Here is a 24,214-nt window from a genome sequence, read left to right as displayed (position 1 = left end):
TCCCTGCTTTTAACAGCTCTGCGACACCACCACAAACCACTCCCCTGGTCCGTTGGACACCTTCCCCTCCCGCTGGACAGGCTCTTGTCATTGCAGCCAAGGCTGTGACAAGCTCCCATGCCGCTGCACTGCTGAGCAGGGGTGCCATGTTTCTGTGGGACAGAGCCCTGCCGTGGACCGCCAGCACGAACCCCTCGTCTCCAGGGAGCTCCAGGGGCGACCGCACAGTGCAGGCACCTGGAGCATTTGCTGGGGTCTAAAGTCAGACTGTGACGGGGTTCAGACCTCAGCTCCTCCCGGTGGTACCTGGGCCCCAGGTCTCTCACTCCTAGAATGTTACGGCAGAAGGGCCTGAGTGGCTGGCCACCTGTCTCCTTCCTGCTATGGGGCCTGTGTGCTTCCATCTCCCCTACAGAGTGCCAGCACTTTGCACGCAGGTCCCACTGCGCCCCCACCCCTGCCCCCACATTTGCTCTGGCCCTCCCCACGGCCCGGGGGATGGGGAGGAGGAGACATGCCTTTCTCTGGACAGTCCCCCCTCTCCATTTCTTAACCTTCCATTCCTCTCCAATCAGTGATAAACAGGGGGAAGGGGTCTCAGAAGTTCTGTGCAGAGCCAGGGTTTTGACCCGCCTCTGAGACCAACAGGTCTCCCCAGGCCCAGACCCCCTTCTTCCAGGCCTGAGTCTTCCCTGAAGCTCTGCTCCTCCAGGGAAGGGTGCGGTGATAGGGCGTGCCCCACAAAGTGAAAGGTTGCAAGTTGGCACATGCCTGGGTTTGAGCTTCCTCCTTGTCTGGGAGCATGTGAAAGCAACCGATGGATGTTTGTCTCTCACATCGATGTTCTCCTCCCTCTCTTTTTCCCTCCTTTCCTGAGAAAGGGGCATTCCAACACTCTTGTTTGTCTAGCCTGCAGGCCCTGGTCAAGGGCTAGACAAACACACTCTGCACCCCCGCCCCCTCCCATGCAGACCTACGCGGTGGGGGGGGAGGGCGGGGGTGGGGGTGGGGGGGGGAGTTGGGTGGGTCCAGTCCCTGCCTCTGGGAGAGTGGTTCACCAATTTTGGCCCTGCTGCTGGGCAGATGTGGGAGGTACCCAGGAGGGATGCCCCAGGGGTGGGGTTGGGGTGGTGGAGGAGACAGCCAGCACCAGGCCCCAAGCCCAGAGGGGCAGCAGGGGAGGAGGTCAGGAGCCCAGCCAGCTTCCCTAGGGCAGACAGCAGGAAAGATTGCCTCAACAATAGCAACGATTACAGTAGCAATAGCAGGTGCTAACAGTTAGGAGCTCCAGCTACTTATCCTTCAAAGGGCTTCTTAAGAGGCTAGGCCTATTAGGCTCATTTCACAGAATAGGAAGCAGAGGCCTGGGAAGGTGAAGGAGTTGTCCAAGGCCACACAGGTGGTAAGTGGCCGGGTGGGGATCTGAACTCCCGACTTCTGGCTCCAGAGCCCACACTGCCTCCGGTAGGAATCCCATTAGCTAACAACACTAGGCCTGTTTCACAAGTGGTTTTCACACCCCTTGAGAAGGCCAGGCAGGCTTAGCTCCTTTGCAAATTAATAACCGCCTCGGAGGGGCTAGGCCCAGGCCTCCCTGCCTCGGAGGCTGACCCCGCTGTCATCGCTGAACCTCCGGTCCGCATCCACTGTAGGCGCCCGTGGGAATTAAGGTTCTGCCAACACAGCACCCAGCGAGGGCTGCGACCTTGTTCCTGCGGCAGACACTCAGGCACGCCGTTGTCAGCGCCTGCTCGCCTGCTTCGGGCAGGGAGCCGGGGAAGGCGGAGGGCGAGGGAAGTTGAGCAAGACCCGGCCTGGGAAGGGGCCTCCGCCCAGGAGCATGCGGAGGAGGGTGGCGGCTGGATGTAGTGGGGCAGAGCCGCGGTGGCCGAGGTCACAGAAGGCTTCCCGGAGGCGGGAGCTGCCGCAGGATTTGGAGTAGCCAGGATTCTGCAAATGCCTTTCCAAGAAAGGGTGAGGAATAACAGATTCGCGGGGGCAGGCCCATCTGGCCTGAGAATGAGGGCGCTGGACGGAGGGGAACGGGAGGTGGCTGTTCCTGGAGTGGGTTTTCCTGGGAGTGACGCGATGATGGCAGTTCAGACCTAGACTACGCGCCGTGTGAGATTACTAGGAGAAAACGGCGCCCGGAAGACACCAGCTCCGGCGGAAAACAGGGCTCTGCCCCGGTAGGACCCCCACTGGGCGGAGCGTGGTGGGGCTGTGCCAGCCCACTGAGCCACAGCGCGCCCCGCTGGACTGCGGGGGCCGACGGGAGGCCCGCGGCCCCGCCCCCAGGGGCCCGGCCCCGCCCCCTCCGCCTGCACGCAGGTAGGGAAGAGGCGGGGCGTCGGGGTCCCGCCCCCAGGAGCCACGGCCGGCTGCGTGGCTCTCAGCCGCGTCTGGGGGACTTAGAGCCGCTGGGAGGTGAGCTCGGGCGACCAGCGGGGCGGGGCTCTTCGTCACAGGGCCTCAGGTGCCAGGAGGGTGCGAGGGGTCGCGCCCGAGCCCGCCCTGGGGCGGTAGTGCGAGGCTGGCAAGGGTGCCCGCCCTGCGGAACTCTCGGGCCCCACGTGGGCAAGTCGGACGCCAGAGGTCGGGGCTAGACTCGGACGGGGCTGCGGGACCCGGTCTGACGGCGCCCGGGGCTCAGCTCGCACTAGACGCCTAAGGGGTCCCTGGGCCAAGGGTCACCCGATGCGGTGGCAAGACGATTGGGCAGAAGTTTGAAGCCCGGGGAGGAAGAGAAGGGACTGCTGCAGGGCAGCACCGCGCAGTCCCGCCTTGGTCCCAGTAGGGCTTGGAATTCAGATCCTTCCCTCCCCTCTCTCTGGGCTAAGCAGCCCTTGCCAAGGTGGAAACAGGTGTGGGATTCTGGATCGGAGCTCGGAAATCGGACACAGGCGTCTTGACTTATGGACTGACGGCCGTGGAAAGCTTGGCCGCTTGATTTTGGATTAGAGGGGTACATCCCCTAGCGGGCAAGGCCCCTCACCCCAGGGCCGAGGAGGAGCCCAGGTCTCATCCTCTGCCTAAGTGGGTGAAGACTAAGGGAGCAGACTAGGGTGGGCGTGGCTGAGGGCTTGACCCCACATGTGGACTGCCTGCTGTTTCCCAAATGGCTAGCTAGATCAGGACCCCTGTCTGTGACATTTGCTGGTGAAATACCCCAGCATCTATGGTGTGTTTCTGTCACTCTCTATAGGGAGAAGTGACAAGTGAAGCCTGTGGCTCTTGACCAAGGGGGCGACTTTATTGGCCAGAGGTCTAAACATGCTCTGCTCGGTCCAGCTCCGGGAGGGGGGGGGGGGTTGAGTGTTGCTGCTATTTCACATCCAGTGGGTAGAGCCCAGGGGTGCTGCTAAGCACCTCCAGTGCACGAGACAACCCCCACCACAAAGAGTCATCACCTCAAAATGTCAGAAGTGCTGTTTCGCAGCATCTGGCCCCATCAAGAAACAGGCATTTCTCATTTTGTTGTGTTTCACTTTAATGTGCTTCACTGATCTTGTGGTTTTTCGGGGTGTTTTTTTTTTTTTTTAATAAATTGAAGGCAAGACCCTCCGCCCGTAAAATACATTATGACTTGCTTTATTGCAGTAGCCTGGATCCAAACCCACAGTATCTCCAAGGTATCCCTGTACTTACTGACTTCCCCTCCCTGCCTCAGTTTCCCCAGGGGGTTGGAGAGGAATTTGGAACACACCTACACGAGGTAAGAGGTAAGGAGTCATGAGGGCAGTTATTCCCCCGGCGAGAGACTGCCTTTGGTGGCACAGGCTTGCCTCTTCCTGCTCAAACCATGGGCCCCACAGGAAGTAGGTCTGGGGGCCTTGGGGAGGAGCTGAGACCAGGGGCAGGGGACAGTCCGGGGGTACTTCACCCCTTGGGCAGCCTCCTGCACAGGAGTCCGGATGTCCCCTGGAAATGAGCTCTGTTCTCATAGATTCTCCCAGAGCTGGATTGCTGATGCAGACATGGTCGCCTGATGCCATGTGACCCGCCGGAATTTTCCCTTCTAAACTCACACCTAACCTCTCCGGTATTTGTACCAGGAAAATCACACCCAAGGGATATAGCAAAGTTTCTAATTCCTCGTGGCTCCCCAACCGCTCCCCTCCTGCAATAAAAAGTTCCAGTGTGGTCAGACCAGAGCCAGGGCTGGGAGAGCAAGGCGCCCCGCTTGCTCGTGGTGTTAGCTGAGCCACAGGGCAGGGGGACCCTGGTAGGGAGGACTCTGAATTAGTGGCTCAAGGAATGTGCTCCCAGTTTGGGGGGATGGGGCAGGTGGCCCGCATGAGGGCAGGGTGCCAGGCCACACTCTACGCCACCGCCCTCCTTCCCGATTCCTGGCAGGACCCACTGCCCCTTGTCATGTTCGCTTCTGGACCCTGGAACCCTGGCAGGGCAAGAAGGCAGGTGGCCGTTTCTGGTTTGACTGTTGCATTTTGTGTGTTTGTTTTTGTCTTTTTTTTTTTTAAGATTTTATTTATTTACTTTTAGAGAGAGAGGAAGGAAGGGAGAAAGAGGGAGAGAAACATCAATGTGTGGTTGCCTCTTGCACACCCCCTACCCGGGACCTGGCCTGCAACCCAGGCATGTGTCCTGACTGGGAATCGAACCAACAACCCTTAGGTTCCCAGGCTGGCGCTCAGTCCCCTGAGCCACACCAGCCAGGGCTGTTTTCGTCTTTTAACTTTAAAAGGCCGGAGTGAGACTCCCATCTTTTCAGTAAAACAAGAAGCCACAGTGGTGGCCCCCATCGGTGCTGTGCCTCTTGGGACACAAGGCAGCACCCGGGCTTGCACGGGGCTGCTCTGGAAGTAAATGGCAGAGCCCAGTGTTGAACTTGGGCCACCCTTTCCCAGGCCCAGCCCTAGGTCCTTGTGCCACCTGCCCGTGAACCGACCACCAGGTGACTCCTATCTGGCACGCTCATTTCTCAGCTGCCTATACCTGGTGTCTCATATGCTTCTCTACCAGGGGAGATAAATCACACCCCAAATGCACTACAGGAGCCACTGGGGCCTGAGTCTGGCTCTGGGCCAGGGGTGGTGTCTTTACTGTGGCCAGAGCCCAGGACATTGCTGTGGCCTTGTCGCAGGGCTCCTGCCGACTTGCTGTGTAAGCTCTGCCCCAGACGAGACCCTAGCCGAGAGCAGGAAGAAGGCAGGGTGGGGTGTGTCTGTGTGTGCCCGGACCCGCTCACGTCCTAGTGACTGACTGGGTGCTTCCCCTGGTGTCTGGGTGAGCAGGGGGGAATGAGGTGGCCCCAGTGCCCCACCCCGGCCCACTGAGCAGTGTCAGGGGAGATGTGCTCTCCCGCTGCCTCTACCCTCACATGTCCCCGTGGGTCCCTGTGCCACCCACTTTGGAGGAGGCCTCGCTGTTGCCCTGGCCACCCATGGGGATTTCCAGGGTGAGCTCACTCGTCAGCTCCCAGTTTCCTATCCCACTGCGCCAGGCCGGGGGAGGGGTGGCGGGGACAGCAGCACCCTCCCAGAGTGCAGGCTGACCTGGCCTGGTGACCAGGGCAGGGAGGCTGCCAGGCGAGGCAGCTCCCAGGACACAAGCCAGGAGGTGGTATCCTCCAGGCTTCCCATAAAGTTCCTGTCTCCTCCCTGGGGGAGTTAGATGGGCAGGAAGAGAAATTCGGGGAATTTCAGACAGCCACCATGTCCCCATTCCCTCATTCGGGAAACTTATCCAGGGACCAGCCCAGACACTGGTCATCGGCGATTCCAAAGCTGCCGGAAGGAAGGATGCTCTGGGCCCCCTAGGAAAGCGGTGGGAGCTCGGTGGGCCAGCTTGGGGCGCTGGCCTGGAGGGTGGGGGCAGCGGTGGGAAGGGGTGACATGCAACACCGACCACTGAGGCAGACGGCACAGCGGTCTAGGAGAGCGGTCAGTAGGATGGGGGTCACTTAAATAGTCCGTGCCTCAGTTTCCACCGCTGTGCAGTGGGTAATAGCAGTCTGTGAGGGAGGGTTGCTATGAGCCCTCTGGTGGGGGTTCTCGGAGAGCCTTGGGCCAGTGCCTGGCCACACAAGGTGGACAGCAAGGGGGCGTGTCTGTGTGTTCTTGGCACTGGGGATGCTGAGCCCGCACCTCGTGGTCAGGCGGGTAGTGGGGCTGCAGTGTCCTGAAGGCCAAGGGAACGGAGGCCTGGTTTCAGCCTGGGAGCCAAGATCGGCAGTGAACTGCCACCCCCGCCTGGGGTTTTCCTGCCTGCAGCTCTGGTGTCACTGTGTGGGGGCAGGGATGTCTGGGAGGCGGTGGCCCTCCTCTCTGCCCCTGGGGCCCAGTGCCGGGCAGTTGCCCAGAACCTTGGTGTTCTCCACTGCTTCCCACACGTGGTCCTGGAGCCTGGGCCACAAGCCCCCTAGGTGGTCCTGCTTCTGATGCCCAGCAACAAGCACCTTCTCCCCATCCAGATGGCTCTCCCCAGGCCTTTCCACTAGTGTGCTAGTGTGGCCCCAGAGGGCCTGGGGACTTAGAATCAAAGTTCATTATCAGCCGAGGAAGATAATGAGATAAGGGAGGAGATGAGAGAATAGGAAAGCCTTTTGATAAACTGAGAGGTTCCACCCAGGCGCTACACGAGGTGGGTTCTGCTTGAGAGTGTGGGCCGGGCTGGTGAATCAAAGGCCCAAGCTCCCCGGACTGCTCTCAGTCACAACTCCAGGCCTGTTCTGGGGCCACTTTGTGTCACCAGTTGAGGGTGACAGGAGGTTGCAGGATGTGGGCCCCACCACCTCCTAACTGTGGAGCCTCGGACAGGTGACTTTTAAGGGAAGGGAGAGAGAAGGAGGGAGAGAAACATGGATCGCTTGCCTCTCACATGCCCCAGCTGTGAATGTGACCACTAACCCAGGCATGTGCCCTGACTGGGGATCGAACCAGCAGCCTTTCAGTTTGCAGGATGATGCCCAACCCACTGAGCCACACCAGCCAGGGCAATGAGTAGGTAGCTTTGCAAGGCCCTCTGGTGTGAGTGACCTGGATGGGACATCCTAGTGCCCTGAAGCCCGGCCAGCGAAGGGCTGGGGCCAGCCTCTTCCACGGAACGGAACCAGCAAGCCCCAGGGCAGAGTTCTGGAAAGTCGGGTTTATTAGCTCTTTAATGACAGTTTACTAGCTGGAAAGTGTTTGGCTGGCATGTTGCCTCCCTGCTGAAGGGCACCCAGCACCCTGAGTGTGTGATGGTCCAGGGCCCAGGGCAGCTCAGGGCCAGGCTTCTGGCTGGAAGGCCTGGATCAGGTGCTCACCTGTCTGTAAAAGACTTCGTCCCTCAGCCATGTGGGCCTCCAGGGAGAGCCCTGGCTAATGGTAACAGGGGCGTCAAGATTTCTGACCCCTGGGAGGCTACTCAGCATTTTAAGCATAAACACACTGAGGCTCAGAGATGCCAAGTGGCTTGTCCAAGATCACACAGCATTGAGGGCTGAGCCCAAGACTGTCTCCCCAGTTGATGTCTGGGCACAGCCTGGTCACACCTGGGAGTCGGGCCCCCCCAGCAGGAGTGAAGTGAGCCTCCCCTGTCCCCCTCCCCATATGGCACCCCATCTTTCCCCTACCCACTGAGCATGTGCAGGCCTCAGGAGGTTACAAGGACTAGTGCAAACCCATGCCCTGGCGCCCTGAGATCCCGAAAGAGGTATCTGTGAGTGTTTAGGGCTGAGTCCAGTATGTGCCCCAGGAACCCTGCTATTCCCTGGTGTCGGCCCAAAAGGACCAGGCTCTTCCCCTTCTCAGCAGTGATTGGGGGCGGGGAGCAGGGGCAGCAGGGCTGGGGTGGAACGTGCCACCGCCCGAGGGAGGCCCAGGCCCGTGGGCCCTCTTCTCTCTGAGGCCCCGAGCTGTGGTTGCCCCCAGGCTCTGGGAGCCACTGCTGGCCCCAGTGTGGGAGGGGGCTGTCCCAGGCCTCCAGCCAGGCACCTGTGTCAGCTGCTGTCCCACTTGTCTGCGTTGACCAGCAGCTTCTAGAGTCCCAGAGAGGCCCCTGGGAGGGCATCCTCGTGGGCAGGGCCCAGCTCCGTGTCCAGCTAGGGACACCTGGCAACACTGTCGCTTCCCACGGTGCCCGCCCTGTGGGCTGCCAGCGGCTGCATCACCCCAAGGGAGCCTGATGGGGGCGCCGCGCAACCCCGAGGTCTGCACCGCTCTAAGGGCACCGCAGCCCCCACGCTCACTCTGCTCTTGGCAGCACGCTGGGACCCAGCACCTGCTTCCCAGGCCGGTCCTGCCACCCAAGCCACTCTGACTGGGTCACGGGGAGCCCAGAACCTGGGGTCTGATGGGACAAGCCAGTGGGTCCCCAAGCTCCGGAACCTGCCCCTCCAGTTCTTTCTCTTTTGAACTGAGTTTGAGCAAAGCCCGTAAAGCGGGTGGGGGAAATAGGGGCTCTCTGGGCAGGGTGTCAGTGGTGAGTGGGACCTCTCCCCGTGGGTATAGGGGGCACAAACTGCAGGTGGTTCCATTTTTCCTCTCCGTTGGGGGCAGCCGGGCAGAAGACCCTGTCCCTTTGTGGGGTGCTCCCTTTGTGTTCAGCTTGTGCCCGCGGACAGGCACCTCTGGGGACAGGGGTATTGGCTGGGAGGAAGGGGCACAGAGTCCCTTCCTTCCCGTGCCGGCTCTGACTTTGATGATGGGGCTTCAGCCTCCAGCTGGGACGGTGCTTCCTTCCCTCTGTCTTCCCAAGGCCTGTCCCTGGGCCTCCACCAGCCTTCTTTGCACTTCTGTTCCTGTAGCCACGCCCTCTTGCCAGGGCAGGGAGGTGTGCAGGGGGTGGGAGCCACCCCCCCACACACAGGTTAGCAGAAGCAGGAGTTTTGTGGGGGTTGTACAGCGGGGAGGGCCCAGCTTCCCCTTCGCAGCTTTCTAAAAACGACTGGTTCCCAGAAGGGCTGTGGGAGGGAAAATCGTCTTTCGGTTTCTGTGGCAGGGAAGCAGGGAGACGGCTACTTCCTCGCCCCCTCCCCCTGTCATCCTGTGAGTCAGCAGGGGACCGGCAGGCAGCCCAGCCCCCGTGCCCTCGGGCCTGCCCACTTGCTCACAGCTGGGAGTGGGGGGCCAGCTGGAAGTGACTTCTGCATCCCTGCGGGAGGTCCCCTAAACTTCCTGGCCACACTTCGTGGTGAAGAAAGATCTGCCTCCTCGGGAGGGCCAGCATACCCCTTGGGTCCCCATTTGTGGTCACAGACACTTTGCGCCCTCCTGTCGCCTGCTTCTGTCTGGGAGCTGCTGCTGGCTCCTAAAGTCCTCGGGGCTCTGGAGACCCCCCCTCACTTTTGGTGAGGCCAGGGAGTCTTCCAGAGCCTGCTGGCGGGTGTTGGTGGCCGGCAGGTAGAGTGAGAGGGAGGGCACTGGAGCCAGTCCTCTTGGTGCTGGTGGAACTGGGGGGGGGCGGGGGGCTGCCTTCAGCACCCTGCCTGGAAGGCGCAGTGGTGCCGTCAGGGACTTCCCTGGGGGACACTTGGTGTGCCCTGCTCTGTGTGGGGACAGGGCACACCCGGCAGCGCCCAGCCCCACCCTTTGTGGGAGAACCGGCTTCTCTCGCTGCATCAGCAGGCGGGTTCCAAGTCTGCGGCAGTGTCGCAGGTGCTGGGTCCTGGCCACCACTCACTGGCCTCAGGGTCCTGGGTGTGAGGGTAGCAGGGGTGCAGACTGGGTGGAGTGGGGCGCCGCGGCCCAAGGTACTTGGGGGTCATTTGAATGCTGCACTTCACTTTTTCTGTGGGTCTGCCCTGCCCCCACCTCTGCTGGACCCCACCCTAAGGCCCTGCCCTCTGCCCAGGCCTCTTTGGAGTGTCCTAACCACTCTGAGGCTGGGGCTGGGGCCCTTTTGTGGGGAGGCCCTACCAAGGCAGGGGTTCAGCTGAGGTGGGAGGCAGTGGCTTAGCCAGGTGGAGCAGGCCCTCAGATTCCCACCCAACCCCACTGGTGGGCTGGACGCCATGGCCTGCCAGGGAGTCCCAGAGCAGCGGATGTGACTGTGGGCCGGGAGGAAGCCTGGTCCCAGGATGTCACAACTTCCTGCAGTGAGCAAGCACTTCTGGGGCGCAGGAGATAAGTGCTGGGGAGGCGGCCTGGAGCCCCAGCCCTTTTTCTGCCTGGTCTCGGCAGCCTGGGCTCCTCCCCGCCCTACCCTCAGTATGTAGCCGCCCCTGTGCTCACACCTCCTCATCCTCCCGGAGCCCTAAGGGCTCCTGGTGCACAGGTTCGGGGCCATGTTCTCAGGGGCAGCCTGTGCCCCCTGCCCTGCCACCGTGGACAGGGGCTGGGGGGAAGTGGTGTTTTTATAACAGACGTCTGGGCTTCCTGGGTGTCGAAGCTGGGTCGTCACCTTACCCAACTCCCTCGCTTAACAGAGAAGGAGACAAGTAGGGAGGGGCGCTTCCAGGCCAGGGCTCGCACTGCCCCACGAAGATGGGGAAAATGGCTCTCCTGGGTACCACACCCTTCCCAGAAAAGGTGCCCCCGCCCCTGCCTCTGCTCTCCAGGGCCAGGCCACTTCTAGGGACACCCAGCTTTGCCCAGTCCTTCAGCTTGCGCCTCTGCCAGCAGCACAGTGGGTCCTGGGCCGGGGTCCCAGCAGGGGTGGGATGGCCTTGGGATGGGTGCGGAGGCTGGGGCAGAGGAGGTCCATCGGGGACCCGTCCTGGGACAGCACCCTCCACCCTCAGCCTGGGTCACGGAGCCAGAGTGGGACAGGCAACACTTAGCAGGGCCTTCTGCAACCAGCTTCCAGGGCTGGTCGCAGAATTGGGGGGGGAGAGTGTCGGCCCAGGGTGGGTGTGGACGGCCCACCTGTGTGTGCCCGCACTCCCCCTGCCTTCCCTTCGGTGAGCTATGAATGGGGCTGTGCAGCCGTGGGGACACGTGCATGTGGGCTCATCTCTGCAGGATGGTAGGAGAGAGCAGGTGAGAAAGTGGTTGATTCTGTCTGGTGGTGCCAGGGAAGACTTCCTGGAGGAGGTGGCATTTTTTCCTTAAAGCAGCGGGCAGCCGAGATGGAGCTGGGCATGCTGGGTGCAGGGCCTCAGATAAGAGGTGTGCCTGTTAGGGTGTGTGGACAGGTTTTGAAAAGCAAGGGGTGCCGATTCACAGGGGGTGTAGTCAGATCTCACTTCCAGAAGGATTCTGCCTGTTTGGTGACCTTACCAGAGCTTGGGCCTGGCAGCGCCACGCTCACCCCCAGGCTCCATTCCTGGGGCCAGTTTCCCAGGACAGTGCTCGCCCGATGCCCTCTCTCCGCACCCTGGTCCCAGAGGCCAGGTGGGGGAGGTGCCCATGCAGGGCCCAGGTGAGGCTGCTGTCTTGGAGCAGCCCCTAGATTGGGCTCAGAGTGTGGCTTCCCCACGTGGCCCCCGGGGCTTTGAGGAGCCGCTTGCCCTGGGACTTGTGGGGTCTGGACTCCCAGCGCTCTGGTGTAAAAGGCATAGAAGGCAGGTGCTTGTGTGTCTGTCGGCCTAGAGAGGCAGGAAGCGCCCTGAGCCCCCAGCTTTGCCTTGGCTGCTCTCCAGGGCCCCTCCACACCCAAGATTCCTCTCACCTGTAGTCAGAGGACTTAGGCAAGCAAAGGCCCTGATCCAATATGTAAAGCAAAAGGAGAGCTGCCCTGTGGACTCGGGTGGCGGGGGGGGGGGGGGGGGGGTCCAGACCCACCCCCCAGCCTCTGGTTCACCCCGTGGCAGTTCCTCAGGCACCTCTGGGTGTCCAGGCCTGTGAAGAACACAGTTTGCAAACAGCTCAGATGCTGACCAAGTTTCCCTCGGGGCAGAACTCTCCGCTCTGTCTGCCTGATAGGGGGCCGTCCAGCCCTGAGAGTACCCCAGGTTTAGAGAGGGTTGGGGGGCAGCAGTTTCCCCAGAGACCTCAGGCCCCGGCACCAGAACTTCAGTCCCGGCTGCTCCCCTTCCTGGCTGTGTGGTCTTGGACAAGTTACTTAGCGCCTCTGAGCCTCATTTCCCCGCCCACAAAAAGGAAACACGATGAAGGCCGCCCCAAAGGGAGCGTTGAGGACGAGTTTGCACAGGAAGGGCCAGCAAGGCCTGGTGCACCTCAGGACCTGCCCCTACCCCCAGCAGCCCTCGGGGTTCTGCACCAGGGCGGCCTGCTGTGCACCCTGAGGGCCAAGTGCACAGGACTTCTCAAAGACAAAGGGGACACCCCCAAGTTCCTCCCTTTTAAATGCTTGATTTTATGCGGATGGATTTCATCTCAATAACTTACTTAGCAACCCAAAACATCAGCGACTTGCAGAGCATCTGGACGCTGCCTCAGATACCCGGCTTGTCCATGTGGGAAGGAAATCTCAGAAGACAGCCAACAGTTCCCGTGGGGGTCTCGGAACTTAAATGTTTCTAGTAAAGTGCTGTTGAAACAAAAAAGACCCTCTTGATTCTGGGTTCCCAGCCCGGAGTGGGGCTTGGTAGGTGAACACGCTGAGGCTGGAGCTGCTGGCCGTCTGGCACTTTGAGGTGCCCAGCTCATCACCACCAAGGACCCTTACTCTGGGGGAGGGGGGGACGTACCTCCTTTAACCCCTTAGCCTTGTGGCCTGGGGAATTATCCTCACTTTACGGCTGAGGAGGCTGAGGTCCTAACGCACCCTTTGAATCTGCCCTTCCTTTCGTACAGGCTTGTGGGCTGTGAGGACGAGGGAGCCGCCTGCCCATCTTTCCATCTGTCTCTGCATGTGCCCACCTCTCCACACAGCAGAAGCCTGATCCCAGAGCATCTGTGCCCAGTGAGGAAAGGCCTCTGTGGGGCGTGCTCTAAAGACCTCCGCAGCAGACCGAGGAAGCTGCGAGCTGAGCCCAGACCCTGAAGGTAGGAAGCTGGCAGCTGGGAGGCTGGGCCCACGGCACTGGCTACTGAGGGCCGACACCTGTGGGCCAGTACTCTCCGGAGGCAGCTGTGAATACAAGGCAGCTGCTTCAGGCAGTTATGGAGGGCTTCTCAGAGGAGGTGGCGCTCAAGCTGGGACTGGAATGATGAAAAGGAGCCACTTACTTTGTTGTGCGACAGTCTGATCTGGGGATGGAGGGACCAGCTCAGGGGAAGCCCGACATTTATGGGGTTTTTTGTTTTGTTTTAAAGATTTTATTTATTTACTTCTTAGAAAGAGGGGAAGGGAGGAAGAGAGAGAGAGAGAAATATCATTGTGTGGTTGCCTCTCGCATGCCCCATCCTGGGGCCCTGGCCCGCAACCCAGGCATGTGCCCTGACTGGGGATTGAACCGGTGACCCTTTGGTTCGCAGGCCAGTGCTCAATCCACTGAGCCAGTCCAGCCAGGGCTGGAGACATTTTATAAACAGCGTTACTGAGATGTAATTCACATAAAATTCAAATGAGCGTGCCACCTGGGGGTTTTGGCATGTCACGGGTGGGTAGACCTGTCGGCTCAGCTTCGCGACATTTTCATCCCCCCAGAAAGTAACCCACATCCTTCAGCTGTCACCTCTGCCACCTTCCCCCCTCCCCTCCTCCAGCTCCGAGCAAGGGCTCATCCTTCTGTCTCTAGATTGGCCTGTCGGGCTTTTCTCTGAAGGGGCTCTTCTCTGAAGGGGCTCCTGTAGCTTGTGGTCGCCGTGCGGCTCTGTCACTGGGCACAACGTCCCCAAGGCGCTCCACTCCTGCTGGTGCCTGAGCGCCCGTCCAGGGTGCTGTGGCCGCGCGTCTCGCGCGCACATGTGGGCCGTGTCCACCTTCGGACCGACGGCGCAGCGGACGTTCCTGAACAGGCTCCGTGTGGACGTGCCACCTGTGTGTCTGTCACGTCCACTCATTCGAGGCTCAGGAGGCAAGAACTTGCTCCCCTCGTTGGGGTGAGAATGTGGTGGCTGTAGTCACCTGCAGGCCCGTGTGCTGGTCAGGCCCTGGCCACAGGTGCCAGTCTGTGCTTTTGACCGCACCCCCCAGCACTTCCCGCAGAGCTGGGCAGGCAGAGACAGTGAGGGGCCCACAGAAGCCTGGTGGGTGGGCAAGGAGGACACAGAGCTACGCAGGGCCCTGAGCTCCTTCCTAGTGAGAGTCTGGACTTGAGTTTAGGTGAGAACAGGAAGTCCTGGGGCCGTGCGAGCAGGGAGTGACGTGGCGTGATTTGTGCTTTTAAAAGGCGATTCGCTGCCGTGTGGAGAATGGGCATAGGGGTGGGGGGGGCCCAAGGGCCGAAGGTCAATGAGTCAGGAGGTCGCTGTGACGCTCCCAGTGATGGAAGGGCCGGGGTGAGACGGAGGACATGGACAGATTTGGAACGCATGTGGACAATGCACTGCCCTGTCGTCCCACATCTTGGCCCCACATCCCTTGGCCGGGTGGCTCCGGGTGACCCTCCCCCTAGCCTGTGCACACCCAGGGTCGGCACCCTCCTCCAAAGGTGGCAGTGGAGCGTCTGGCCTTGTGTGAGGCCAGGAGGGACCAAACCTACCCCAGGAGCCTTGGGAGGTGGGATGAGGAAAAGCTAAATATTCGAGTGAGAAAGAGGTTGCAGGGCAGAGTGAGAGATGAAGAGACAAGCAGAGTAGGCGGAGGTGCTAACTCCGGTGGGATCAAAGGGGAAGAGGGGACTGGAGCCTGGGGTGCATTTACCCAGATGGAGGTAAATTGCCATCCGCTCTTGGCAGGGCCGATTGGTGAGGTCGTTGAAATTCAAGACCACTCACTCTCTAGCCCAGCAGTCCCACTTCCAGAACTGGGCCTGTGGTCACACCCGGGCAAGCGCACGGCACGGGCAGGGGTCCCGGGGTCCCGTGACCAGGGAGTGCAGGTCTGGCGTGCTGGACTCAACCAAGTGACCGCCACCCTGCAACCCAGTAAACTAAATCCTGGGCCAGTCCACTCAGGGAGACCTTCGCCACCGCCGGGCGAGGTGAGGTGATGTGCCTGTACGTGTTGGCAGGAAGGTAGGTGTGCACGCCACAGGAGAAGAGGTGTGCGTGTGTGTGGAGTAGGCACCTGGGTCTGTTCCAGGTGCAGCGAGGCATCTGGAAGGACGAGCACACACAGCCCCTTCCCAGAGCACGGTGGCCCAGGGTTCACAGTCCGCTTCCCACAGTCTTCCGAGTCTTCTTTCTTTCTTTCAATGAACATGGACTGTATTTTGCCGCATCCTTATTTTTCCCTCAAAAATTTGGGCAAAAAAGTGTGCGTGATACCACGTGCACCATTAAGATAGAATATTTTTCCTTCGCGAAAAGAAAAAAAGCACCAGACGTGGCAGTTTCAGTTACCTTTGAAAAAGGAACCGGGCAGCCACGAGCAACAGGGACAGGTGGCTTTCTAATCTGAGCCGCCACTTCCTCCCTCCCAGCCCAGGGACAAAGGCAGGGCTTGGCCACCTGGCAGCCAAGGTCTCTGCAGCCCCCTCCCTTTGTCCCCCGCCCCTCTCTGGGTGGGCTTCCAGCCTGAGCAGAGACCAGAAATGGCCTGAGAGGGGGAGGGGGGACAGACACACACCTTCCTGCCACACCCACTCAGCCAGATTCAGTCTCTGCCTCGTGGTGTAGGGTCTGGAGTTAGGTTAGAAACAACTTCTGGCCCTGGCTGGTGTGGCTCAGTGGATTGAGCACTGGCCTGCGAACCAAAAGGTTGCTGGTTCGATTCCCAGCCAGTGCACATGCGTCCCCATGTGCCATCCAGGTCTCAACACACCTGTGCCCCCCTGTCTCTTTTCCAGCCATCCTGCCCCCCTGCCTGCCATGGCCTCTGCAGACAAGAATGGCGAGAGTGTCTCCTCTGTGTCCAGCAGCCGCCTGCAGAGCCGGAAACCGCCCAACCTGTCCATCACCATCCCGCCGCTCGAGACCCCGGCCCCTGACGAGCAGACCAGCATGCTACCCCCGGTAAGGGGTGGCCTGGGGGCTGTGCCCTGCCACAAGTGACAGATGTGCCCATGTCACATGTCTCAGGAAGTTTCACTTCCTGGAGGAGGCCCCTTCCACTTATGCACGGTTGCCCATGTGGCCCCCAACTCAGGCCTGACCCCTCCCTCTGGGCCCCAAACATCACACACAGGGGGTCAGCACTCTGTCTCATGGGGGTCCAGGAAAGAAGGGAACGCTGCTCCTGAGGACGGGCTTATCGGTCCTACCTGGGACCTGGCTGTTATCCATCTCCTCGCCCAGGCCCTTCCAAAGGGCGTGGGCTATCTGGGCCTTGGGCGCATCTGTCACTTGTGGCAGGGCACAGCCCCCTGCGGGGCTCATGCGTCTCCAGCATCAGCAGCCTGACTTCCCAGTGCCTGCTCCTCCGAGATTGGAAATGAATCAACGTGTCCGACGGGCTGGACCATGGGTCCACAAAGAGCTCATTGAAAACGGGCTCCACACCACGTGGGCTCCTGCGCAGCCTGCTACATAAAGGGGCCTGTGTTGGTGCCCGCTGCTCACCCCAGGGGCTCTTTCAGACGCCCAGAAACAGGCCAGGACACCACGGTGTGACAGGGTAGCACTGAACAAGGAGTAGGGAGACACGTGCTAGGGCTTTCTGAAAAACATTACACAATGGTGACCTTACATTCAAAATAAGCGCAGCTCGGGGGTGTAGATGGGTGTTGAGGTTTGTTCTCGGGTTTTCACGTTGGGAGCCAGAGAAGACCTAGCCTGGGACCTGGGCTCTATGAAGTGGCTGCGCCTGCGCACGCCCACCCTCTGCTTCCTCCTGCCTCCCCACAGCGGCCCAGGAATCCAGCCTTCTTGAAGAGCGTCAGCCTCCAAGAGCCACGGGGAGGATGGCAGGAGGGCTCGGAGAAGCGGCCTGGCTTCCGCCGCCAGGCTTCCCTGTCTCAGAGCATCCGCAAGTGAGCGTGCGCCTGCCCCGCCCAGCCACCCGCTGGCGGCGGCCCTGCAGGTTCACAGGGCATGTCCCTGGGTCCCCGTTGTAGAAGGTGTAGGCGGGCATTAATGAGCAGCCCCTCTTTGCGAGGTGAACATGTTGGGGGAGGGGGAGTGGAGACCGGAGGATATGGGCGTGGCCTGGAGTCACAGGTGGATTCTGGGGGGTTCTAGGAGCTGGGGGGAGGGGAGGTGGACCATCGCTGCTCCAAGTGGCTCCCAGGGGCTGTCCCCACCCAGCTCCTCATGCTCCGCACTTTATCTGGCCATTGGGCACCAAACCAGGGGCCCACGTGAAAGCTGGCCCGCGCACACGTCCCCCGCCGCCTCTGTTGCAGGGGCACCGCGCAGTGGTTTGGGGTCAGCGGCGACTGGGAGCTGGCGCGGCAGCACTGGCAGCGCAGGAGCCTGCACCACTGCAGCGTGCGCTACGGCCGCCTCAAGCCCTCGTGCCAGCGCGAGCTGGAGCTCCCCAGCCAGGACACACCTTCCTTCCAGGGCACCGAGTCTCCAAAGCCCTGCAAGATGCCCAAGGTGGGCTTCCTCGGGTCTTGAGGGGGCGGCAGGCGACATTGCTCAGGGGCCGTCGGCTCTGCTCACCTCCTCCCTCCCTCCCAGATCGTGGACCCGCTGGCCCGAGGCCGGGCGTTCCGCCACCCCGACGAGGTGGACCGACCCCACGCCCCACACCCACCGCTGACGCCGGGAGTCCTGTCCCTCACCTCCTTCACCAGTGTCCGCTCTGGCCACTCCCACCTCCCCCGCAGGAAGAGGATATCTGTGGCCCACATGAGCTTCCAAGCAGCCTCCGCCCTCCTCAAGGTGAGGTGCCTCCCTCCCTCCCCCCAGATCCTCGTCTGTGCTCAGGGCCTGGGACTGAGGGCAGAGAGAGGGGCCCATGTCCCAGCCTCAGTTCCGTCCCACGCCCCTGCCATCTCCCTGGTTTGGGAGACAGTTTGCACCGACACAGAGCCTAGGGAAGCAGAAGTGAAGCACCTGCTCGTCACTCATCACCCAGGTTCGCTGGGCAGGGGGCTGCAGGCTAAGGTGGGCCAGTGTCACTGCCGTGGAAGGGCCCCCAGCCCAGATGAGGGTGGGCATCACCATTCAGTGTAATAAGAAGTGCAGGGCTTCTCCAGAGGGGGTGCTGCCCCATCTCACCCAGCAGAAGGGCTGATGTCAGAGAAATCACCTTGGCCGAGCCCAGAAAAATAAGGGAAAGAAAGAAGGAAACAGCATTCTCAGCAGAGGGGACAGCCTGTGCAAAGGCCGCAGCCCTGGTCCCGCAGCTCAGGTGTCTGGAGTGTTGTCCCAGTGTACCAAGGCTGTGGGTTCAGTCCCAGGCCGGGGCACAGGCAGGGGCCAACCGGTGAATGCATGCATGGTAGAACGGCGGGTCAATGTTTCTCTCCCTCTCCCTCCCCTCCCTCTCTCTGTTTAAGATCTATAATTTTTAAAAATTAACGGCCGGGAGGTAGGAGGGGGCGTGGCACTTTGGAGGAGCAGCAGGCGGTTCCTCCTGGTCTTAGTTACAGCGGAAGGAGGTGGGCTCAGAAAGGTGGGCAGGGGCCTGGCGGGCCCTGCCGAGGCCAGGACTAGGGGGAGACAGCCCGAGTCTTGAGAACGGGGCAGGATGAGTGGTCAGGTGCCCCCTGCCAAGCCAGAGGGCAGGAGGTGGCCAGGGAGAAGGCAGCAGCAAACCATGGAGAAGGGATGACTCGGTCACGGCTCTGGAGAAGCTGGTGCCTTGTTCCCAGCCCTCCCTGCCCAGGGCAGGGTCCCACCTCGTGAGGCACCGTCCCCAGGTGGGTGGGCTGGACGATTGCTTTCGTGTCAGGGGTGCCTGACCTGGGCCTGATGCCTGTGCCTCTGCCCTGCGCACAGGGGCGCTCAGTGCTGGATGCCGCTGGACAGAGGTGCCGGGTGGTCAAACGCAGCTTCGCCTACCCCAGCTTCCTGGATGAGGATGCGGTCGACGGGGCGGACACATTTGATTCCTCGTTTTTTAGTAAGGCAAGCATGGGGTGTGGGCCCTCGGGGCAGGGGGACAGGGTGGCCTGGGAGGGAGGACCGGTGGCCTGGCTGTGACCATTCCCTGCCAGGAGCCCCTGAGATCCAAAGGCCCATTGGTGGGATGGGATGTGCTACCTTGTGGAGCTCCTTTTGGGCAGAGCAAGGACCTGGGGGTGAGGCAGGACATCAGCCAGGAAAGTCCCCCCACAGAGCCAACACACCCAAACCTTTCGCTTCCCTCCCAGAGTGTCTGCCTGTCCTGCCTTCTCCTGCCCTTGAACTGCGCTGCGGGGGGCAGTATCGGGGCAGTGACTCCTGACACCGTCTCTCTTTGTGCCCCTGACTCCTCCACCACCCCAGGAAGAAATGAGCTCCATGCCTGACGATGTGTTTGAGTCCCCCCCGCTCTCCGCCAGATACTTCCGGGGGGTCCCACGCTCGGCCTCACCTGTCTCCCCCGGCGGGGTGCAGGTCTCTCTGTGAGTGCTGGGCAACCCCTCCTGCAGGAGGCGGAAGGTGGTGTGGCCAGGAAGGGGCTCCCCAGAGCCCAGTGACCCTACGGGGGCCCCCCAGACCACAAGCCCCCGCCTGGGTTGTGTGAGGTGGGCATCGGGCTGAGAGCCACCACCATCGCCAGCAGGAAGGAGCTTGGCCATACTCCCGTGCCTGCGGCCAAGCGTGGCAAGCGCATTGCCTCCAAGGTGAAGCACTTTGCCTTCGACCGACAGAAGCGGCATTACGGCCTGGGCGTGGTGGGCAACTGGCTGAACCGCAGCTACCGCCGCAGCATCAGCAGCACGGTGCAGCGGCAGCTGGAGAGCTTCGACAGCCACCGGTGAGCGGGCGGGGTGCTGCCCTGGGGGCTCCCGCTGCCTCTTCCCCACCCTCCTCACTTTTGGGCTCCCTGTCAGCAGTCCGTCACTGAGTGCCAGGTCACAGGCCTGGTGACAGAGCCCCGGCAGACCAGAGCAGGGAGGTCCGGGTGGGTCAGAGGGACAGTTAGCAGCTGGGACCGTGAGTGAGGAGTCTGTGAGGGAAGACATATGCAAAGACCTCGGAGGAAGTCAGAGAGTTGGGGAGGGGCAGTTCTTGCAGAGTGAACGATTGGCAGGGACCCAGTAGACGTGGCACCCCAAGTTACAAAAAAGTAATAACATGAGTGGTGAGTGTCTTGAGGGGGACAGAGAGGGGGGATGCCTTCAGGGTGAGTGGCAGTTAGCTGGCTGAAGCGAAATGGGAAGGGCATCCCTGACAAAGGAAGCAGCTGGTGCCTTCAGAAGTCCCTGGGGAGAGACGAGGTGTGGAAGGAAGCAGAAGCAGGGGGCAGGGAGCAGATGTGAGCCGGGCGACAGGGCGCTGATGCAAGCCCCTGCCACAGGCCTTACTTCACCTACTGGCTGACGTTCGTCCACATAATCATCACGCTGCTGGTGATCTGCACGTACGGCATCGCGCCCGTGGGCTTCGCCCAGCACGTCACCACCCAGCTGGTGAGTCGGGCTGTGGAAGTGGGGCTCCGCCCTGGAGGCCCCGGCCCCCCCGAGAGGCCTCAGCATCGTGAGCCAGCGAATCCCTCCCACAGCAGCAACCTGGCCCAGGTGGGAGGGTGTGCTGGGATCTCCTGGGGTCCTGACCTCCCCTCCCTCCCTCCCTCCCTTCTACTGTGGCACCAGGTACTCAGGAACAAAGGCGTGTACGAGAGTGTGAAGCACCTCCAGCAGGAGAACTTCTGGATCGGCCCCAGCTCGGTGAGGGCCCAAGGAGAGGATCCCAGCAGGGGCCCTGGGCCCTGTCTCCCCCACTGGGCAGGGAGGGGGTTGGCCTACCCAGTAGCCCCCTCCTCAGGGGAGACTCAAGAGAGCGGCCCTGTGGGCCCAAGCTCACTCCCTCCCCCCCCCCGCCCCGCCCCAGATCGACTTGATCCACCTGGGAGCCAAGTTTTCGCCCTGCATCCGGAAGGACGAGCAGATTGAGCAGCTGGTATTGCGGGAGCGAGACCTGGAGCGGGACTCAGGCTGCTGTGTCCAGAACGACCACTCGGGCTGCATCCAGACCCAGCGGAAGGACTGCTCGGTGGGGCCCTGTGCCACGGCCACTCACCCTGGCCTCGGGGGAGGGTCCCCACGCAGGGAGGATCCCAACCTCCACATCCCGAGCAAGTGACAGGTCTCCAGGGGTGGGGTCTGAGAGATGGGCCCGGGCTCTGGGAAAAGCCCTGATCCGGGAGGCCCCAACCACTTCAGTGGGTGTGGCCCTGTCCTGGCGTGACCAGCCTGCCTCTGTCCTCCAGGAAACTTTGGCTACTTTTGTCAAGTGGCAGGATGACACGGGGCCCCCCATGGACAAGTCTGACCTGGGCCTGAAGCGGACGTCAGGGGCTGTGTGCCGCCAGGACCCCAGGTGCCACCCACGGGACATCGGCAGGTGGGTGTGGCAGGCTAGGGGTGCCACAGCCCCTCATTTTGGCCCCTCTGACCTCTGTCCCCAGAACCTGTGAGGAGCCGGCCTCCAGCGGTGCCCACATCTGGCCCGATGACATTACCAAGTGGCCAGTGAGTATCTGGGCAGAGAGTGGTCTGGGAAGGTGGGGAGGGGGTCCTGCCACACAGGCCCACCTGCGTTGGTGCCCTCCAGATCTGCACGGAGCAAGCCGGGAGCAACCGCACGGGCTTGCTGCACATGGACTGCCAGATCAAGGGCCGCCCCTGCTGCATCGGCACCAAGGGCAGGTGAGCCTGCGGGCCCTCCGCCCGGAGCTCCACCCCGAGCTCCACCCCTTAACCCCACTCCCCACGCCAGCTGCAGTCCTCCCTGGTCCACTCTGGGGCCCCCTGCGGTGGGAGCAGGACGAAGGGGCACCCTCCTCGGAGCCTGGGTCTCTGCAGGGGGGCCCCGCCTTCTCACCAGCAATGCTGGCTATGGCTCTGGCGAGGTGGGTAGGGACAGGTGCTCGGGGCCCTGACACACACGCCCTGTCCCCCAGCTGTGAGATCACCACTCGAGAGTACTGCGAGTTCATGCATGGCTATTTCCACGAAGAGGCAACGCTCTGCTCCCAGGTGAGGTGGGGCCTGGTGGGGCCCTGGATGTGAGAAGCCAGTGTGGCGGCTACTGGAACTGGCCTCCCCGGTACCCTCCTGTGCCCCATGTCAGGGCCGCTCACCCAGCCAAGTCCCGGGCACTGACCTCCATGCCCTCGCCCCCAGGTGCACTGCCTGGACGAGGTGTGCGGGCTGCTGCCCTTTCTCAACCCCGAGGTCCCGGATCAGTTCTACAGGCTCTGGCTGTCTCTGTTCCTCCATGCTGGGTAAGACTCCTCAGTGGCGGCCACCTACCTGGACCTCCGGCAGAGGGTTCCTTGCACCGGGGTACAGCCGTCACTGCCCCCCAGGCCCCCCCGATCCTGAAGCGCCTGACTGGTGGCTGTGGGCAGGCGTGGAGAGGCTGATGCCAGTGTGTGCCCCCCCCGCCCAGCCTGGTGCACTGCATCGTGTCTGTGATCTTCCAAATGACCATCCTGCGGGACCTGGAGAAGCTGGCCGGCTGGCACCGCATCTCCATCATCTTCATCCTCAGCGGCATCACCGGCAACCTTGCCAGCGCCATCTTCCTCCCCTACCGGGCAGAGGTGGGGGCTCGGGCAGGGCAGGAGGGTGGGCAGGGCGGGCTCTAATGCTCCCCACCCCTCCTGCCCAGGGTCTGCCTGGGAGTGTGGCCCCTCCTAGCTGGGCTCAGAGGATGGACTGCTAAGCTGGAGGCTTATTGGCCAATCCTTTAATCCTGAGCGTGAGGGGGCCAGTCCCTGAGTCATGTCCAGACGGCAGCTCCAGAAACCCTTCTGGACTCTGTCCCCCACTGTTCTTTTCTCTGCCTCATTTCTTCATGGCCATGTCACCGCCTGCCACCATGTCACGTAGGACATTGCCAGGGTGTGACCATTCTTGAGCCACAGGAGTGTCCGACCCCCCCCCCCCCCCCCCCCGTCCCCCCGGCATGCAGGCCCAGGGCTGCCCACCTTTGCTGAAGGGGTGGGTGGAGGCAGCCCAGCCTCGGTCCAGCGGCTCAGGCTGCCTGCTGTGCCTCGGGGCTCCCAGATTAGATGAGTCAGATCCCAGGGTTCCAGCCTGGCTGTGCCCGGGGCTCCCTGCACCCCTGGTACCTGGAAGTGACCGTCTCCCCTCCCCCTGCCCAGGTGGGCCCGGCGGGGTCCCAGTTCGGCCTCCTCGCCTGCCTCTTCGTGGAGCTCTTCCAGAGCTGGCAGCTGCTGGAGCGGCCCTGGAAGGCCTTCCTGAACCTGGCGGCCATCACGGGCTTCCTGTTCGTGTGCGGCCTGCTGCCCTGGATCGACAACATCGCGCACATCTTCGGCTTCCTCAGCGGCCTGCTGCTGGCCTTCGCCTTCCTGCCCTACATCACCTTCGGCACCAGTGACAAGTACCGCAAACGCGCCCTCATCCTGGTGTCGCTGCTGGTCTTCGCCGGCCTCTTCGCCTCGCTGGTCATCTGGCTCTACGTCTACCCCATCCACTGGCCCTGGATCGAGTACCTCACCTGCTTCCCCTTCACCAGCCGCTTCTGCGAGAAGTACGAGCTGGACCAGGTGCTACACTGACCACTGGCCCGGCGGGGCCAGGCAAGGCCACTGCCGAGGACACGGACTCTGCCTGGGGCGGGCTGCCCACCTGTGGGGTGCCCCCCACACACTCCAGCTGCCCATCCATGGACACGGTGCCCAAGCCCTGGTCCCCGGTTCAGAGACAGTCACCAACATGGGTTCCTCGGGGGACTGAGGTCCCCCTCCTCGTGAGCTCCTGGCCCTGGCTGGAGAGCTCTCCGAGCACCCCCCCCACCCCCTGCAGCTCAGGGCTCAGCCCGACTTACCCTGCTGTTGGAACCACCTCCTGGGGGTGGGTTTCTTCCTTCCCAGGGTCCTCAGGGTGCTGCCCCCTCCCACCCCAGCCTCTGCCTCCTCCCACTGTTACTATGCATATTGTGCCCTTACTGGGGACGTGACGGGAGCCCCGCCAGGTCTCCCTCCCCCGCCCTCCATTTCCCCTCCCCTCTCTACCCTACAAGCCTGTCGTCAGTGGTCTGCTGAGTCTGCCCATAACGTGACCAGATGCAGTGGGAGATGAGTTGGCTGTGGTCTGGGGCAGAAGGGCACATGCAGGGAAGCTGTGGGCTTGTTTGTAGCAAGAGGAGGCTGTGCCCCGCCCCCCGCCCAGTCAATGTTCTGCTTCACGGGGCTGGCTCAGGTGGCAGTTTTACACTGGTTTATATTCTGGTCCTAATTTTTTAAAAGGAACGCTAACTTTGTATGGATGATGTCTCAAATATATTAAATGATACTCTTTAGGGAATGT

At 61.8% G+C, this 24,214-nt stretch overlaps 1 protein-coding gene across 9 annotated transcripts; it reads left to right on the top strand.

The window, feature by feature from the left end:
- The first annotated feature begins 1,204 nt into the window (after positions 1–1,204).
- On the top strand, positions 1,205–24,211 carry RHBDF2 (rhomboid 5 homolog 2). Of its 9 annotated transcripts, none has more exons than XM_053911783.2 (19): positions 1,205–1,402; positions 12,642–12,833; positions 15,683–15,848; positions 16,680–16,804; positions 17,177–17,372; positions 17,457–17,660; positions 18,723–18,851; positions 19,212–19,330; positions 19,489–19,686; positions 20,230–20,341; positions 20,525–20,599; positions 20,763–20,924; positions 21,142–21,251; positions 21,340–21,403; positions 21,486–21,580; positions 21,835–21,910; positions 22,058–22,158; positions 22,326–22,479; positions 23,044–24,211. In XM_053911783.2, exons 3-19 carry the CDS (start codon positions 15,705–15,707, stop codon positions 23,461–23,463), a joined length of 2,484 nt encoding a protein of 827 aa, XP_053767758.1. In that variant the 5' UTR covers positions 1,205–1,402; positions 12,642–12,833; positions 15,683–15,704; the 3' UTR covers positions 23,464–24,211. The 9 variants fall into 9 exon arrangements, with proteins under 9 accessions (XP_053767758.1, XP_053767755.1, XP_071075522.1 ...); XM_053911780.1 differs by lacking the exon at positions 1,205–1,402 and adding an exon at positions 1,824–1,974; XM_071219421.1 differs by lacking the exon at positions 1,205–1,402 and adding an exon at positions 2,344–2,427 and having other exon boundaries at positions 19,492–19,686.
- Positions 24,212–24,214: the final 3 nt, after the last annotated feature.

Source organism: Desmodus rotundus, chromosome 9 (genome assembly GCF_022682495.2).
Source record: "Desmodus rotundus isolate HL8 chromosome 9, HLdesRot8A.1, whole genome shotgun sequence".
In the NCBI taxonomy this organism is placed as follows: Eukaryota; Metazoa; Chordata; class Mammalia; order Chiroptera; family Phyllostomidae; genus Desmodus; species Desmodus rotundus.
The sequence above is the reverse complement of the archived record's forward strand: the minus strand, read 5'-3'. Positions and strand labels throughout refer to the sequence as shown.

What these genes read in the sequence shown, in the direction of transcription:
- RHBDF2 (XM_053911783.2), top strand. Translation starts at nt 15,705, where the DNA reads ATGGCCTCTGCAGACAAGAATGGCGAGAGTGTCTCCTCTGTGTCCAGC. An exon ending in TCTGGATCGGCCCCAGCTCG is followed by an intron (nt 20,600 to 20,762) that starts GTGAGGGCCCAA and finishes GCCCCGCCCCAG; the next exon opens with ATCGACTTGATCCACCTGGG. An exon ending in TCCTCCCCTACCGGGCAGAG is followed by an intron (nt 22,480 to 23,043) that starts GTGGGGGCTCGG and finishes CCCCCTGCCCAG; the next exon opens with GTGGGCCCGGCGGGGTCCCA.